At 32.2% G+C, this 14,476-nt stretch overlaps 2 protein-coding genes across 2 annotated transcripts in view; both read right to left on the reverse strand.

The window, feature by feature from the left end:
- Positions 1–6,132, reverse strand: part of LOC108759033 (S-adenosylmethionine synthase) — a 12,456-nt gene extending 6,324 nt beyond the window's left edge. The window contains exons 1-3 of the mRNA XM_018504289.1: positions 6,018–6,132; positions 1,552–1,629; positions 1,112–1,234 (exon numbers count right to left, since the gene is read on the reverse strand). Of these exons, the coding sequence (XP_018359791.1) occupies positions 1,112–1,234; positions 1,552–1,629; positions 6,018–6,132 (316 nt within the window). The remainder of the gene's footprint in view (positions 1–1,111; positions 1,235–1,551; positions 1,630–6,017) is intronic.
- The window catches only part of LOC108759058 (S-adenosylmethionine synthase-like), a 14,991-nt gene extending 8,551 nt beyond the window's left edge, over positions 1–6,440 (reverse strand). The window contains 3 exon segments of the mRNA XM_018504334.1: positions 1,112–1,234; positions 1,552–1,629; positions 6,018–6,440. Of these exon segments, the coding sequence (XP_018359836.1) occupies positions 1,112–1,234; positions 1,552–1,629; positions 6,018–6,132 (316 nt within the window). The 5' untranslated portion in view covers positions 6,133–6,440.
- Positions 6,441–14,476: the final 8,036 nt, after the last annotated feature.

A 14,476-nucleotide genomic window follows, 5' to 3' on the forward strand; every position in this document is an offset into this window, starting at 1 on the left:
TTTTGCAATCCGTACATCCAATACGGAGAAATCCCACCGAATAGGAATGTGGTAAAACAGGGGGGCTTTAGCATCGCCTTAACATTGTTAATATGTAATATTATTCCTTTTAATTTTTATATATTGACAACTATTATATATGACAATTAAAAGACTAGGTACCTGGTACATAGTCTGAACTAAAGAAACTGCAAATTAATTTTTTTTTCAGGATTCTGAAAAAATGTAACAGTATAGTAGTCTTAAGATATTTTGTATATATATTGTAATCTTTTTATTTGTATTTTTATATTTTTTATTTTACAATTAAACTTATAAAACTTTCATTTATATTTGCTTGCTATTTTAGCGATTAGACTGTTAAAATTTTTATTAAAGTAAAAACAAAGACACAATTATACATAAAAAATAAAATAATATTTCTGTAATTGCACTACTGCCGGAATATCTAAATAGAAATATAGAATAATTTTAAGTAATTCAATAAAAAGTTAGATTTCAAAATATAAAACAAAGAATTACGTAAAAAAAATACTGTTTTTTTAAATCTGTATCGCTTTTTATTTTTTGGTCACCGTATCAAATCTCTAAGGAACCATATATTGAAAACAGATTTTAGCACCAATTAGATTTTATATGTTTAGATTTAATGAACAGTTCTATTATTATTTTATCATTCTAGAATATATATCTATCGATATATATTCTCAATGAGAATATTAGAAGAATATTGTTTTATATTATGCATTAATGTGAAAAACATAAATAAAACCTATTTGTGCATAAACTATAAACAACACATTTTATTAAAATTACCAATAAATTATCATTTTACCATAATTTTACCGTAAGTAATTGTTAAATTGAATTTGACGGTAATTTTACATCTCTAGCCACACAGCATGCATGTGTTACATGAGTATAATGTAAATTGAAATCTTTACACTCCCGACGAAACTTGTCGTTTCGTCGGGAGTGTAGATTTCAATTTTTCTCGCGTAAACATTGACATCCAACAAAGTGTCAAAAACAATCAGGAAAAGTGAGAGACGTGCATCACTAAACTTAAGGGCAGATAGAATGCAAATATCGCCTCGACTAGATGTTGTACCTTTTGAAGAGTCATCGTAACCGATGTGTTTTACTGTATCACGAACGATCTTCTGATAATCCACTACAGCCTTTGATGTAATTTCTCCGCACAATAATATCATCCCAGTTTTTGTTACGGTTTCTGTTAAATAAAAATTTTGATAATTGTACATAAACTATAATAGCTACATAACAACATTATATATTTAATGCAAAATAGTGACTATATTTAAAAGACATTAAATAAAGTGTTAAGGCAACCACAATAGATTTGAAAAAAATTTTTTCTCTTTCAAAAGTTAATTTTGATTAATTTCAATAATATATATTGTGAATGTAATATAGTTAGAAGTCAAAAGTTTCGACCTAAAACTAGTTCGGGACCGAACAAACTAATTTATAAATAGATACATATATTCAAGTGCTTGAAGAAATCAGCACTGTCTTGGCGAAACTTACCGCATGCTACTTTAGCGTCAGGATCTTGTTTCAGGTGTGCATCCAAAATGGCGTCGCTTATTTGATCACACATTTTATCTGAAAACATAAGATATATAAATCTACTAATTCAGATGAATTATTAAGTAAAACAAATAAGTTGGGTTGTTCCACTTTTCGATAAATTTCAGCTCACTCTCTTACTCTCTTATGTTCTTACTCTTTTACTCTTTTGTTTATCCAATAAGTAAATTGCTTCATAGGTTATCTAAAGATGGAACAACCGGCCCTTAGAGAATTAGGATCTACATATAATAATTAAAATCTTATTAAAAAAACTTTATTACACGAATGTAATAAACAACAGAAAAAAGTGAATTTGAATGAGTATTTTCTTTCATTTTTTATTTATTTATTTAAATATTAGATGTATTTACCGGACACACTAATCACAATGACAATAAAAGGTATATTGTTCGATTTGCATGATTTGGACAAAAATAGGAGACATATAATAGGAGCTCTTATTCTTCACGACCTTAAAGTGACCCTATCTTTACATCGTTCCGTTCTATTCAAATGTAAAAAAAAATTTGTATGCTACATATGAAGTATACAGAGTATAAGATGAGATTTACATAAAAAATATTATTTAAAGGAATAATGGTTAGTTTTTCTTCTGTCTGTATTATAATTTAAGACAAATGGTAAATCGCTAATCCAAGATTAGTTCACCTAAATTCCTCACATGGCTCGTGAACTTTCTTTCTTTATCTTTGATATAATTAGAACCATGGTGTAGAAAGAAAAAATGTTCGTTGACATTGTTAGGGATTATATAAATATGTTTTTTTTGTAAAATCACTGATGAAGACTTTGTAAGTTGAAACGTTTGAGGTTTTTTAGCGTTATACATATGTAATTAAAATTTGAATTTTATTAATTAACTATTATTGCTCGTTTATAATAAAAGCCTTGACATTTTAATTTATTGTGTAGCATTTACACGAGCCTATTTCTCTATAAGAAAAAATAAGTCGCGTTAATAATCTGCAAAGATAATTAACAACACGAGCAAAAAAAAATGAATTACCATTTTTCGAATTAATTAAGTTAAAAATAATTATTTTTCGAAATAATTAAGTTAAAAATAGTCGATGTGGTTAAAAGACATAGAAATTACGACTACTTTAAAACCTTGAAAAATAAATTACAACATTTAAAACCAAAGTATAAACACATGCAGAAATGCAATTTTATTACAACTATTTCAGATTGGATATTAGAAAGAAAGAAGTTTACATAAGCAATTGATAAATGCAACATAAAGTACCATGGACATATTTTTTTTTAATAAAATTATTTTAGAAAAAATTTTAATAAATAAAGCAGATCTACAGAACACTACATTTCTGTTAATTTGACAGAATAAAGTGAATTTTTTGGTGTCTTACTAGATTATTTTTTATCAAATTGAAAGATTTCGTCAACTATCCTTACGGTTAATTACAGAAGTTTTGTTTGATTTTGATCTGTTTTTCATATCCAAGATAGTTAAAATATAGATACCGCTAAAATCGTACGGTATCTATGGTTCGGTGATAACCATGACATTAAAAAACCGTTTACAAACGAGTGTTGGGAAAAAGTAAAAATAGAAAAAATAAGGAAAGAAGAAAGGAATGCTGACTTGACGGCGATTAGACCTAAATCCCTTGACATCAATGACTGGTCATTTAGAAAATTTCTATTGGAAATACAGAAAAAAAAGAAATAAAATGACATATAGCATTATTAAGACATTAAACAATTTATTTTTATTACACAGGGTATAACAAAAAGAAATTATGTCATAACATGTGGACATAATTTCAGAAATAAATTTATGGCATAAAAATAACACAAAAAATTCATATAAATATTTGTTTTATCTTTAATTTTCGAGTTATAAACATTTCATATTTCATTAATTCTCATTATAAATTTATGCCTAAGTTATTTTTATGTCCTGAATTCATTTATGAAATTATGCCTACCCTGTTATGTGTGTGTGTATAATATATACTGTGTATACAATTATATGTATACAGGATATTTTTGCATATAATTATAATATTTTATTTAATATGTGAAATGATTTTTACTTTGTTCAACCTTGAGAAATGATATCTGATAGATACTATGTTTAATGCAACATTACATTAGATTATTAACGATTGTTATCATAAAGATTAGGACGTATTAGTATATCAGATTATTAGATAAAAAATAAATATTGAATATTGTGACTCACGTTTTTAGTACATCAGTAAAAGTAGTATTTACGTTTGTATGTGAAAAATATTTTATACAATATGATTAATATCGACTCAGCAAAAAAAACTTAAAACGATTAAATAATTCCTGTCTACTTCATGCTCTGATCTTGCATTTCTTACAGATAAGCATTACAACAGTAGTTACAAATAAAATTATCGTTATGGTTATTTATTAAGACCAAGTGTCGCGATTTTAAGCGTCAGTCTCTCACGGGCTTTAAAGTCAGTTCTTGAACATTCTGGTTAAGGTATGGGAAGTCAAAATAAAGAATAAAGAAACATAAACAATCATAGAGGGGTCTGTTTCTATATTGCTTAAATCATAGCTTCGTCTCTCTCTTCATCTTTCTTTCTTTCTGTCCAATGACAAAATACAATGAGTTCTATCTTATGTTGACGTTTTTATATTTGGAATTTAGACAATCAATATATTAACGATTGACCAGTGGAAAGTTAATCGATCCCGTAAGAAGAAACATCAATAAACATTAGAGTATCGTCAAGAGGTACTCTGTTTAAAAAATATGGAACAAAGTATATTTCGATTGCAAGCTCGCATTAAAAAGAGTTCTTTTAGATAGCAGAGTTATCTCATATACATTATTCCAGTAATATTACAGCAACGCATTGCAACATTCCAATAATATTGCAGTAACATTGCAAATATTACTGCAAGTTTCTGATGTATAGGATCTCGCTCTATGTAATAATATCCTGTTATGCTTCTTGCATTGAAGACGAAATGAATAATCATTTTTTGTAATCATTTTTTAGAGAATAATATACATTTTTTGGAGAACAATAGAAGATTCAAGATTTAAATCTAATGTCTATTTTCTATGCTTGAACTAGTGTACACTTTTGGAACTTAAAGTGAGATACGTATATATTTTATATTTGTCAAAAGCGAGAAAGAGAGTAGTCTAGTGCAGGAACAAAAAAATAGACCACTAAGAAAAATAGAACAATTAAGACTATGAAACAAAAAAATTAAACAGTAAAATGTAAGCGAATTAACCAATCAAGTAGAGATTGTAAGGCAATAATGTAAGCTGTCAACAAATCCAAAATATTGATTCATTTACTTCTTAACTTTTGTGTATGTTATAACCTTATTCTATAATTGAGAAAGAATAATGAGAAAGAATAGTTGTAGTTGTAATGGACTTTCTACAATATGTTGTTAATAATAGATTAGAAGTTAGGTGCCAGTTGTAAGCGAATCTTATTCTTATACATGATGTCCAATGAAATCTGGCTAGTCAATTCAAGAACATTCGGGATAAAAATCTTAATTTTTCTAGGATTTATCCATCGATTAATTTTTATTATGAAATTAATTTTCAACGTTTACGTAATATTATACGCTTTGTATTTTTCAAGTTAGGGCTCTATATGACGAATGAATTAAAACGCTAACAATATTATTTATTAATTATTGCTTTATAAATAATATCAACAGATGCAAAAAGTTCAGCTAAGAAGAACCGGCCTCGTGATTCGCGCCGATCGCACAGCGCGATCAGCGCGAGCACATGGTGGCGGTGATGTGCACGGCCAGATCATCATGTCGGCGAGAATGAAAAATGCGGGAGCTTCCCGCCGAAATTTAGGAGAAGCGAGGAACTGAGTTTCATTCACTCGGGAATCGAACGGTATGCTTTCTTTTCCAAAACATGGCTATTTTCGGTGGTAAGCGTCACCGGAGGGCATTAAAGAAGATGCGATTAGCGTCGATCGAGATCTGTTCTGAGAGGAGAAAATGAAGGGGGTAGGAAAAAGCGCGACACGCTCCCTCCGGGAAGCGATCCTGTTCCATGGCGGCGTACACGGAACGGACGATGGTGATAGTGCTGAGTCGCGTTCGAAATATCATCTCGGTGTATTTAGATGTCGTTTTATCCGTGTCCAACATTCGGTGAATAACAAGGATAAAACGACATCTGGATGCACCCAGATGATGATTCTGAGCGCAGCCCTGCTGGTAGAGAGGGTGGGAAAGTCGCAATGTACAGGGGGACGTAGAACGAGAGGGAGAGAGAGAGAGAGAGAGAAAGACAGAGAGAGGGAGAGAGAAAGATGGAGAGAGATCAAAGTTTTTTTCGACCGATACAGAATCACTCTGGTAAGGGCCCTCTAGCAAAGTGAGACGGTCCTCAGATCACTCACCTGGGTGTCCCTCGCCAACAGACTCCGATGTGAACAGGAACGCGGTATCCTGCTGCAGCTCAGGCGGCGCGTGGCCATTCGCGTAGCCGTTCATATGGTGTGCGGTCTCCGGCATCTTTCTACGTTTCGGTGTCGTCGCCGCCGTAGTCGCCGCGTCGCCTTGTAGCTGGTATTCGTTACTCAGATTCGTTCTGGGTGTATCGCCCACACCGTTGAGTTTTTTTTAACGTGAATGGCCGTCTGCACTGCGGGCGAACGTCTCTCCACGTGCCTTCTCCTCCTCCTCCTCGTCGTCGTCGTCGTCGTTGCCTCTCTGCGTTTACGCGCGCTCTGCTCCGAGTTACCGTCCGCGTGGTCGGTGTAGTGCAATCGAGCGAGTCGCGTTTTTCTTGTAAGAGATATTATATACTATACTTACTTGTAGTTACTTTCGTCGAGAGGATACGCGAGCGAGCGACAGTGTGCACGACTTGCACGAGAGGAGAGGTGGATCGAATTGTGAGAGAGCCCGAGCTCCACACAGGCACACGGCACACCGCGTAATGATCGCCGATCGGGACCGCCGAAGCGAACCGAGCGAGCGAAGCGAACAGGCGAAGCGAACAGGCGAAGCGATTAGCGAAGCAACGCGTCGCGACGCGTAGCGGAAAGTTGAAGACTCTCCGCAGCCTACCGTCCTCTATAATTATAACCTCGCTCCGCCTCACTTACCTCGGTTTACCTCCGGCCGCCTGTATGATTGGTCGGGATGCAGTCACGTGACGCTACTGTACGCTCGCCGCGAAATTTGAGTTGAACGGAGTCCCGTCGTGCGTGTTCGACAATTGTTATTCGCACTCGTTCACTCTCGTTCGCTCTCGTCAACTCCACGTGCTCCTACAGAAAACGAAATGCGCGTTATACGGCGTCTATAATGAGATTTTAAGGCGTGAAACTTAGGATCTGTTCTTAACTTTTAACGATTGTAACGATATCCTTGTATTGTCTTTGCGCAGTTTTTTTTACTACGCACAAAACTTGCAACGTAATGTAACGTAAATAACAGTCGTTAAGAATTATAGAATAGAATTCTTTGAGGCAGAGTCTGAAGACTGAGATTTCGAATGACTGGAGATTTTAATTGTAAAATTGGATAATCGTATTGAAAATTGTTTCTCTCGCGAGAGGAACAATTTCTGAAAATGTTAAATTTTTCTATTTTTTTAAAAAGATGCAATTCTTTGATAAGTTTTGGCGAAGAACGGATGTAGACTGATACGCGATTTCAGTAAGATAAATTTATTTATATACAAGTTCATTATAATTTTACATTTTTGCACATACATATATATATATATATATATATATATATATCAAATCGTTCATTTATTATTAAAATATGTACAAGTATTTTATGATTAAATAATATATAAAATATTTTAAAGAAACAAAAACTGCGCACTATCTATAGTGCCAATTCCCAATTACCTGTTCATCATTTGTTTACTTTTTTTGAATTTATTATCTTGAGAATTTAGTTCGAATTTATTTACCACACCTATTAAAATATATTTTAACAATAAATATTTACTTATATCAATATTTGGTAAATATATAAAGATATGAAAAATAATAAACGGGCACGTAAATTTATTAAATGTATTATTATTAAATTACGTAAATTTATATATGTCATTGTAATATTACATTATTGTAATCTTTTGTATATATATGTATATATATGTATATACATATATATACATATATCAAATATTTTATTTATTGCCAAATATTTTGACAACCCCAGTAAAAAAATGCATGAATATGTAGAGGAAAACCTCCTATTATAAGAGATAAATATGAGATAGCGGCATTTCTGTTAAACTACACAGAGAAAAAGGTTTCTTTGGGTTTAGTATTCCTATTTTATTTGACTAAAATAACAAATTTATTACATCCAAAGAAATATTTTTCTATGTGTGATTAATAAAAACGCTATCTATTGGTTCCACCATGAATTCATTGCTTTTGGATTGAAAACTATTTAGTGAAAAATTCATTATTAGATCATGCCTGTAGTCGTTGTAAAAAAAGATTTTAGAATTTGGATGTCTTCAAATTTCATTGAGAGCCTTTAAATCATGTTTATTATTTAATAAGTAAATATTTGGCAATAAATTCTTCATGTAGTGATAAAGTAAGGTCGTAATAATACAAAAATACGGGACATGTTAAATTGCTTAATTACAGAAGTTAGATTTGATGATCATAAAACCGTAAGGCGTGGAAATCGTAATATGAGATACTCAGGATATTTCTAATATGAAATAACCTATTCCGTTCCTGTGTCATAGTAAAAATTATTGCTGAAGTATGAATGTTATTGTACAATAATAAAATTCATTGTTTTTTGGTTGCGACTGTTGCTAGATTGATATACGTAAAGAGAATATGAGAAATGCATTAACAAATATTTTTATGCAAATATTTATTAACCGCTGTGGTTATTTGCATTGAAAACTCTATCCAGTATTTTAAGAACATTTTTAAACAATTATTTGTTTTTCTCGTTACATTGATTTTTTATAATCGCGAATACATTTATTTCTATAATGTTATGATTTAACTTAATTTTCACAATTTCTATTATCGAAGGATTATTAGAATTATTATTGTAATTTTCTTCGACTTATAAATGAAGTATTGATACTTTTAAATATGATCCCTTAACTTTCGAGTATGCGAAATTTAAACTTCATTAAACGGGAACATATAATGTATATGTATCTAATCTAAGCTTGAAGGACATTGTGATAAGTTTAAGATTTATTTTGATATACTATAACGTTCTCCCCCCTTCTGATTTATCAACATGACACTATGATCTTTACGACGAATAATCACTTTTAGGATTTGCCCCGTTATACTTTACACTCGGAAACGTTATCGAAGTTTTTAACATTGCATCATGTACAGAGTTATCTCGAAAATTAAAAAATAAAAAGTAATCCTCTGTATCTGCATAATTCTCATGTTTAACACAAATTGTAAAATTTTGTGTTCTTAATGCTCAATCAGTCGCTCCGAGACATCGAAATGATTTTTAGCATTGTGCGGGCACAAAGCTGAAACGTTTCGAATCCAGAATTTTATTCCGATAATCAGGTATATCACAAAATAAGATAAAAAGACATAAAATAAAAGTCATTTCAGAAATAATCATAATGATTATTCGATATACTTTTGATGATGATTTTGTAATCATAATTAAGTTATAATGATATCGTAGGACGTTGTCATGATGTCATTTGATACTTAAAAATGAACTTATAAATGACAAATAAGACATCGTGATGATATCCTTTTGATATTATAATGACTTCTGTGTTCTACTTGGAGGAATTGTTGACATGACAATGATATTTAAGTAACTTTTTTTAAATTACTTAAAAACCATTGTTATGTTAAGAATTTTAATTGATCTTTTATTAAAAAGGAAGTTAGTTAAAAATCATTGTTATATCAAAAACTTCATTAAAAAATTTTTATCAAAAGTGTACCGAAAGATATTATGATTTTTCCTAAAATAACTTCTACCTGACATCATTTTGATCTTATTATGATTTTATGTTTTACCAGGCGGGCATTATTATTGCTGTAATGTATAAATAAATAAAAACCAACAATTTAGCCTAGATACCTACCGATAATACTGATCAAGTGTTTACCACGTGATTCTAAGTTGCTATCTTTGAGTTCCAACTCGTGAAATGCTGAATTCCGCGTCTTTTGTAGCGCTGTCGCGTTTTTTTTACACAGCCGGAAATCTAATTCGCACAGGACATAAGAAAAATAAGCCACAAAGTTGCAATACTCGAGCACAATATTCAGAAGAGACGAACGTTATCGTCACTCGACAGAATTACACTATGCGAGAGTGTGCAAACTGGCTAGACTTTTATATATCACTTAGCGAATCGAAAAACTCTTGGAGTGGAGTGGGATCGGTAAACCCGCAACTGTATTAAAATGCTCGAATGACATCAGTTTGCAGCAAATTGCACAAGTGTTTATGGTCTTATTTGTTTTCTTGGAGCGATGGAAATATAATTTAAAATCTGTAGTGCTGCTATTCTATAACTTTTAACGACAATGTTGACATTATCGTTACACAGATATTATAATATGTGGTAAAAAGGTTGCGTAACGATAATATAACGATACCGACACTATTGTTAAGAGTTATAGAATATAAAGGATCTCATCTTTTTGTTTTTGAATATAAAGCTGAATGTAGAATTATAGATGAATAGGAGTTGAATTTATCTAAATTTATTTACGTAATTAAAATTATTCAGAATTGCTCAAAATTTGTGACAAGATCGTTGTTAAAGAACTATAAAATAAAACAGTTTTCAAACAAGCAATCTTGAACGCAACAATCCAGGAAACTAAATAGCTTTAAACTAAATTGGATGAAACTAAAAAGATCTGAAGCAAATATTTTTAAAATTCGTAATCTATGAAACTATTAAATTTCGAATTTGGAAGTTTCGAATTAGGAATATATATATGGTTTGCTTACAAATGCTTACAAACAAGAATTTACGAAGCATTTGTAGGCATCAAAAATCTTTGTAAAAACATAATAATTTAAAAAATAAATTATTCTCAATTGTGAAAAAATTACTTTCAATTATAATAAAAATAAATTCTGTACTTGCGGAAGTATAATCTTTCAAACGTGAGAACTTTAGAATCAGCTATTAAAAAATGTGCAAGCAAGTGAGATATTCGAATTTCTAATTAATTTCTTGTAATAAAATGTTATATATACATATACTTTATTATTGATAATTTTGCTTATGGTAAATCTTATGTACTTCTTTTTAACAATTTGACTTATGGAAAAAATATGCAATACACGACTAGCATGTCGTAATCACAATCAAAGTTGTCCATCATTTGAAGTGTCAAGCGTTAATGACGTTAAAGTTGCTGATCATTTTATACGTCATATACGTTACTCGTAAATGACGAGTTGTGAATCATGTTAATGAACGTGAAACGATTGTGTGATGACTAGCACTTAAGTTTAAACGCGATAATGATTATCACCCAATATCTTTGATACTTACTATAAATAGAACTGATCTTTTAGCTATTCAATGGAATAAATAGCACTCATTAATTATAAAGGTAACCGTTAATTAGTAATAAATGTAGTAAATGCAGTAAATATAAATAATTAGTAGGGGAGAGGGGGGGGGGCAGCTTTGTACAGAAGCAGCTTTCAACTTCAACAAATTAAAAATGAACTGTCCTCTTCTGCGATTATGAATTGTATTTTTTGAAATGGCAATTATACAGTCACAGATAACCGTCAAGTGATAGCTGCCGCGGTTGCAATTATTAATCTAATCTAGAAGCATTTTGTGTTTTTGTGCCTTTGTACTAACATTTCGTCTCGTACACGTAAGCATTTTAAAATTAAACCATTAAATAATTAACATTTTATTGTGCTATGTGTTTTTTCTTACGTCCATATCTACGTAATAAAGATGAAATATTTGGTTTTTATCAATATTCTGGTAAACAAAATAAGATATTTGTTCAATGTGACTGATAGGGTAGATTTAAACAAGGCAAAGTTAGAACATTTCAGTAGCGACTGTCGCGAGCTCCCATAAAGCCCATGGAACATGGGTAATAATAAATATACATATAATATAAAAAACGTAAGACAGTAAGGGCGACTTTTACCAAGGTCAACTTAACAAGTAACTTTGCAGGATTCCAACTGAAACAAATGTCGGAGAAAAAATGCGTATGTTCTTCCGAATAAGACACCCCTCCGATCGAGTTGAAATTTTACAGACAATATTGTTACAATATATAATAATTATTTATGAAAATCCTATCTTCGGGTTCTGTATAGGGTTTAAAATAAAAAATTAAAAAATTAAAAAATCTCCTTTGCTTCCACTCATCTCTAATCTAAAATAAAGATACTTTGACATAACAATTATTGGCCAATCCTCGGATAAACTCGAACTATCGCAGCTATTAAAGAAGAAAAAGGATCTAAACCTTCCTTTGTTAATTTTCTCCGCCAAAGATATTCACACAAATGATAATCAAGACCGCTTTTAGGAATACCTCCTCGCTGTAACCGCGCACGTAAAGACTGCCATTGAGACTCGATCATTTAACTATTTACTCCTGTTTTAGGATCCACGAAATATTCTTCATGATTGACATTAAAATGTTTATAGCCATAATTTTTCAAGCAATCATAAGCACGCCAACAATCCGAATAAATAGTTGTACCAGGAACTATATGTTTCTTTATCAAAGGAAGCAAAGCCCCACTCGTACGACGATTTTCAAGATAAATTTCCAAACGAAGTTCTCCAATATCTGCCAAAAATCCAACTTCTTTCCACTAAGCGACCTTCTTGAAATTTTCTTTTATCAAATTTCATCTCGTCAATTTCAACAATCTTCTCTAGTCCACCAAGCGATTCTCGATCCCTAAATAATGAATCGAGTCTAAACATACACACTTCTCTATAAAAATTGTACATATCAGCAATAGTCTCATCACTAATAGATCGTTGATGACCTCGAAGCTCCTTTCGGGCATTTTCATAACTCTTTGTCGCAAATAAATACGTAAGCAAAATCACATCTTCCATTAGGATATTGTGATGTTCGAATGTATTTTCGCTTGTCGTTCTATCAACGTTATGCTTCTTACATTTGAAACGCCAACCAACGGCTGTCGAACCACAATAAGCTTGCGAACAACGAACAAGAGACATCCATTCTTTGCCATTCTTTGGACATTTTCGCTTTCTTGGCAAAAGACCCACTTCCTGACACCAATTAATAGTAGACTTACGATTAATAAGAACACCTACAAGCTTTCGAAAATTCCACGAGCCTTTTAAAGCTATAAAAAAACAAAAAGCAAACACACGTAACTTACGTACAAATAAAAAAAACAAAAAAATTTTACCTTCTAAAGCTGTAGGACGAAGGACGAAGAAAGAAGCAGAAGCACTTGTCTGCGCAGAAGTGCAAAGAGCAAAAGAAACCTTATCATCCATTACTTATTATTATTAAACCAACGCGTAAAATCAGAAAGTCGCTAAAAATAGCGTACAAACGACTACATTGCTTGTCACAAGTCTTCTTCTTCTTCTTGTGTGAATGGCCCCGACTCTATACAGCGTCGATACGGCCAGAATCGAAAATGCCGCTAATGCGGTGAGTAAAGCCTGCGGTACACGATGCTTGTTTTCCTGCTGGATTGCTAGCTGGATTAGAATCTTGCCACTGTATTGGCTGCGATGCTGGCACTGACAGCATCACATCCAATACGGTGGCAAGATTCTAATCCAGCTAGCAATCCAGTAGGAAAACAAGCATCGTGTGCCGCCGGCTTAACAAAAGTCTAAAAGAGTAATAGATGAAATAATGATGTAATGCAAATCACAGTTGAAGCTGGAAACGCTCTTCAAAAAATGTGGGCAACATGATGCAATACCCGAAGCAGGCAAGACACACGTCCGTCCTGCTCACAATAGTCAGGGCGACTGTTTGTCACAAGTAACTATAAGCGTGCATTCGTTTATGCAGCGGTTAGCGCGGAAGTATTACTTTATCCTTGTTGTTCACCGAGTGTTGAATAAAGATTAAATGATACTCATTGCGCTAACCGCTGCATAAACGAATGCACGCTAATTGTCGCAATTCTACAACTTCAACCGTGATAGCTCTGCGAACTACCAACATCCAAAAAATTGAAAATTCGAACCTAGTAACGCGACAATCCGTATGGCAGCGTTCACATGCCAAATCACGCTTCGCGTGAATGCAGTACTCAGTAGGCAGTAGGTTGAGTAGGTTCCGCCCTCTCTGCGGGGAGCTCCACTACCGTAAAAAATAACCTAGCCCAAACCAAATTTTAGTGTAAGATAGCTCTCGCTTCGCGTGGAAAGTCGGAACCCATGTCCAACAGTACATTTATAGTGAGAGTTGCCTTGCGTGAAAGTCGCTGCTTTACAAACAATTGTACTGCTTTACAAACAAATTCACTACTTTAAAAACAAAAAGAATAAAATAATTTATTTTTGAAATGGTGAATCTGTTTGTAAAGCACTGAATTTGTTTTTAAAGCAGTGAATTTGTTTGTAAAGTAGTGAATTTGTTTGTAAAGTAGTGAATTTGTTTTTAAAGCAGTGAATTTGTGTTTTTAACTTTTTAACTAATAACAAGTGACAAAAAAGGTCAATGACCTTAATCTTCTTAGAAATCAAAGTCAAGGTCATTTGGAGGTTATTTGGAGCTAGCTGTGTAAAGGTGAACATTTTCTTGTATTATATACTTGAACTTTTCTGGTTAATAACTTTTTAACGAAACACGAGCGACGACTAAAACTTGTTGGAAGTTACTCAGAGTCATAACCTTGATAT

The sequence above is a fragment of the Trachymyrmex cornetzi genome, unplaced genomic scaffold (assembly GCF_001594075.2).
Source record: "Trachymyrmex cornetzi isolate Tcor2-1 unplaced genomic scaffold, Tcor1.1 scaffold166, whole genome shotgun sequence".
NCBI lineage: Eukaryota > Metazoa > Arthropoda > Insecta > Hymenoptera > Formicidae > Trachymyrmex > Trachymyrmex cornetzi.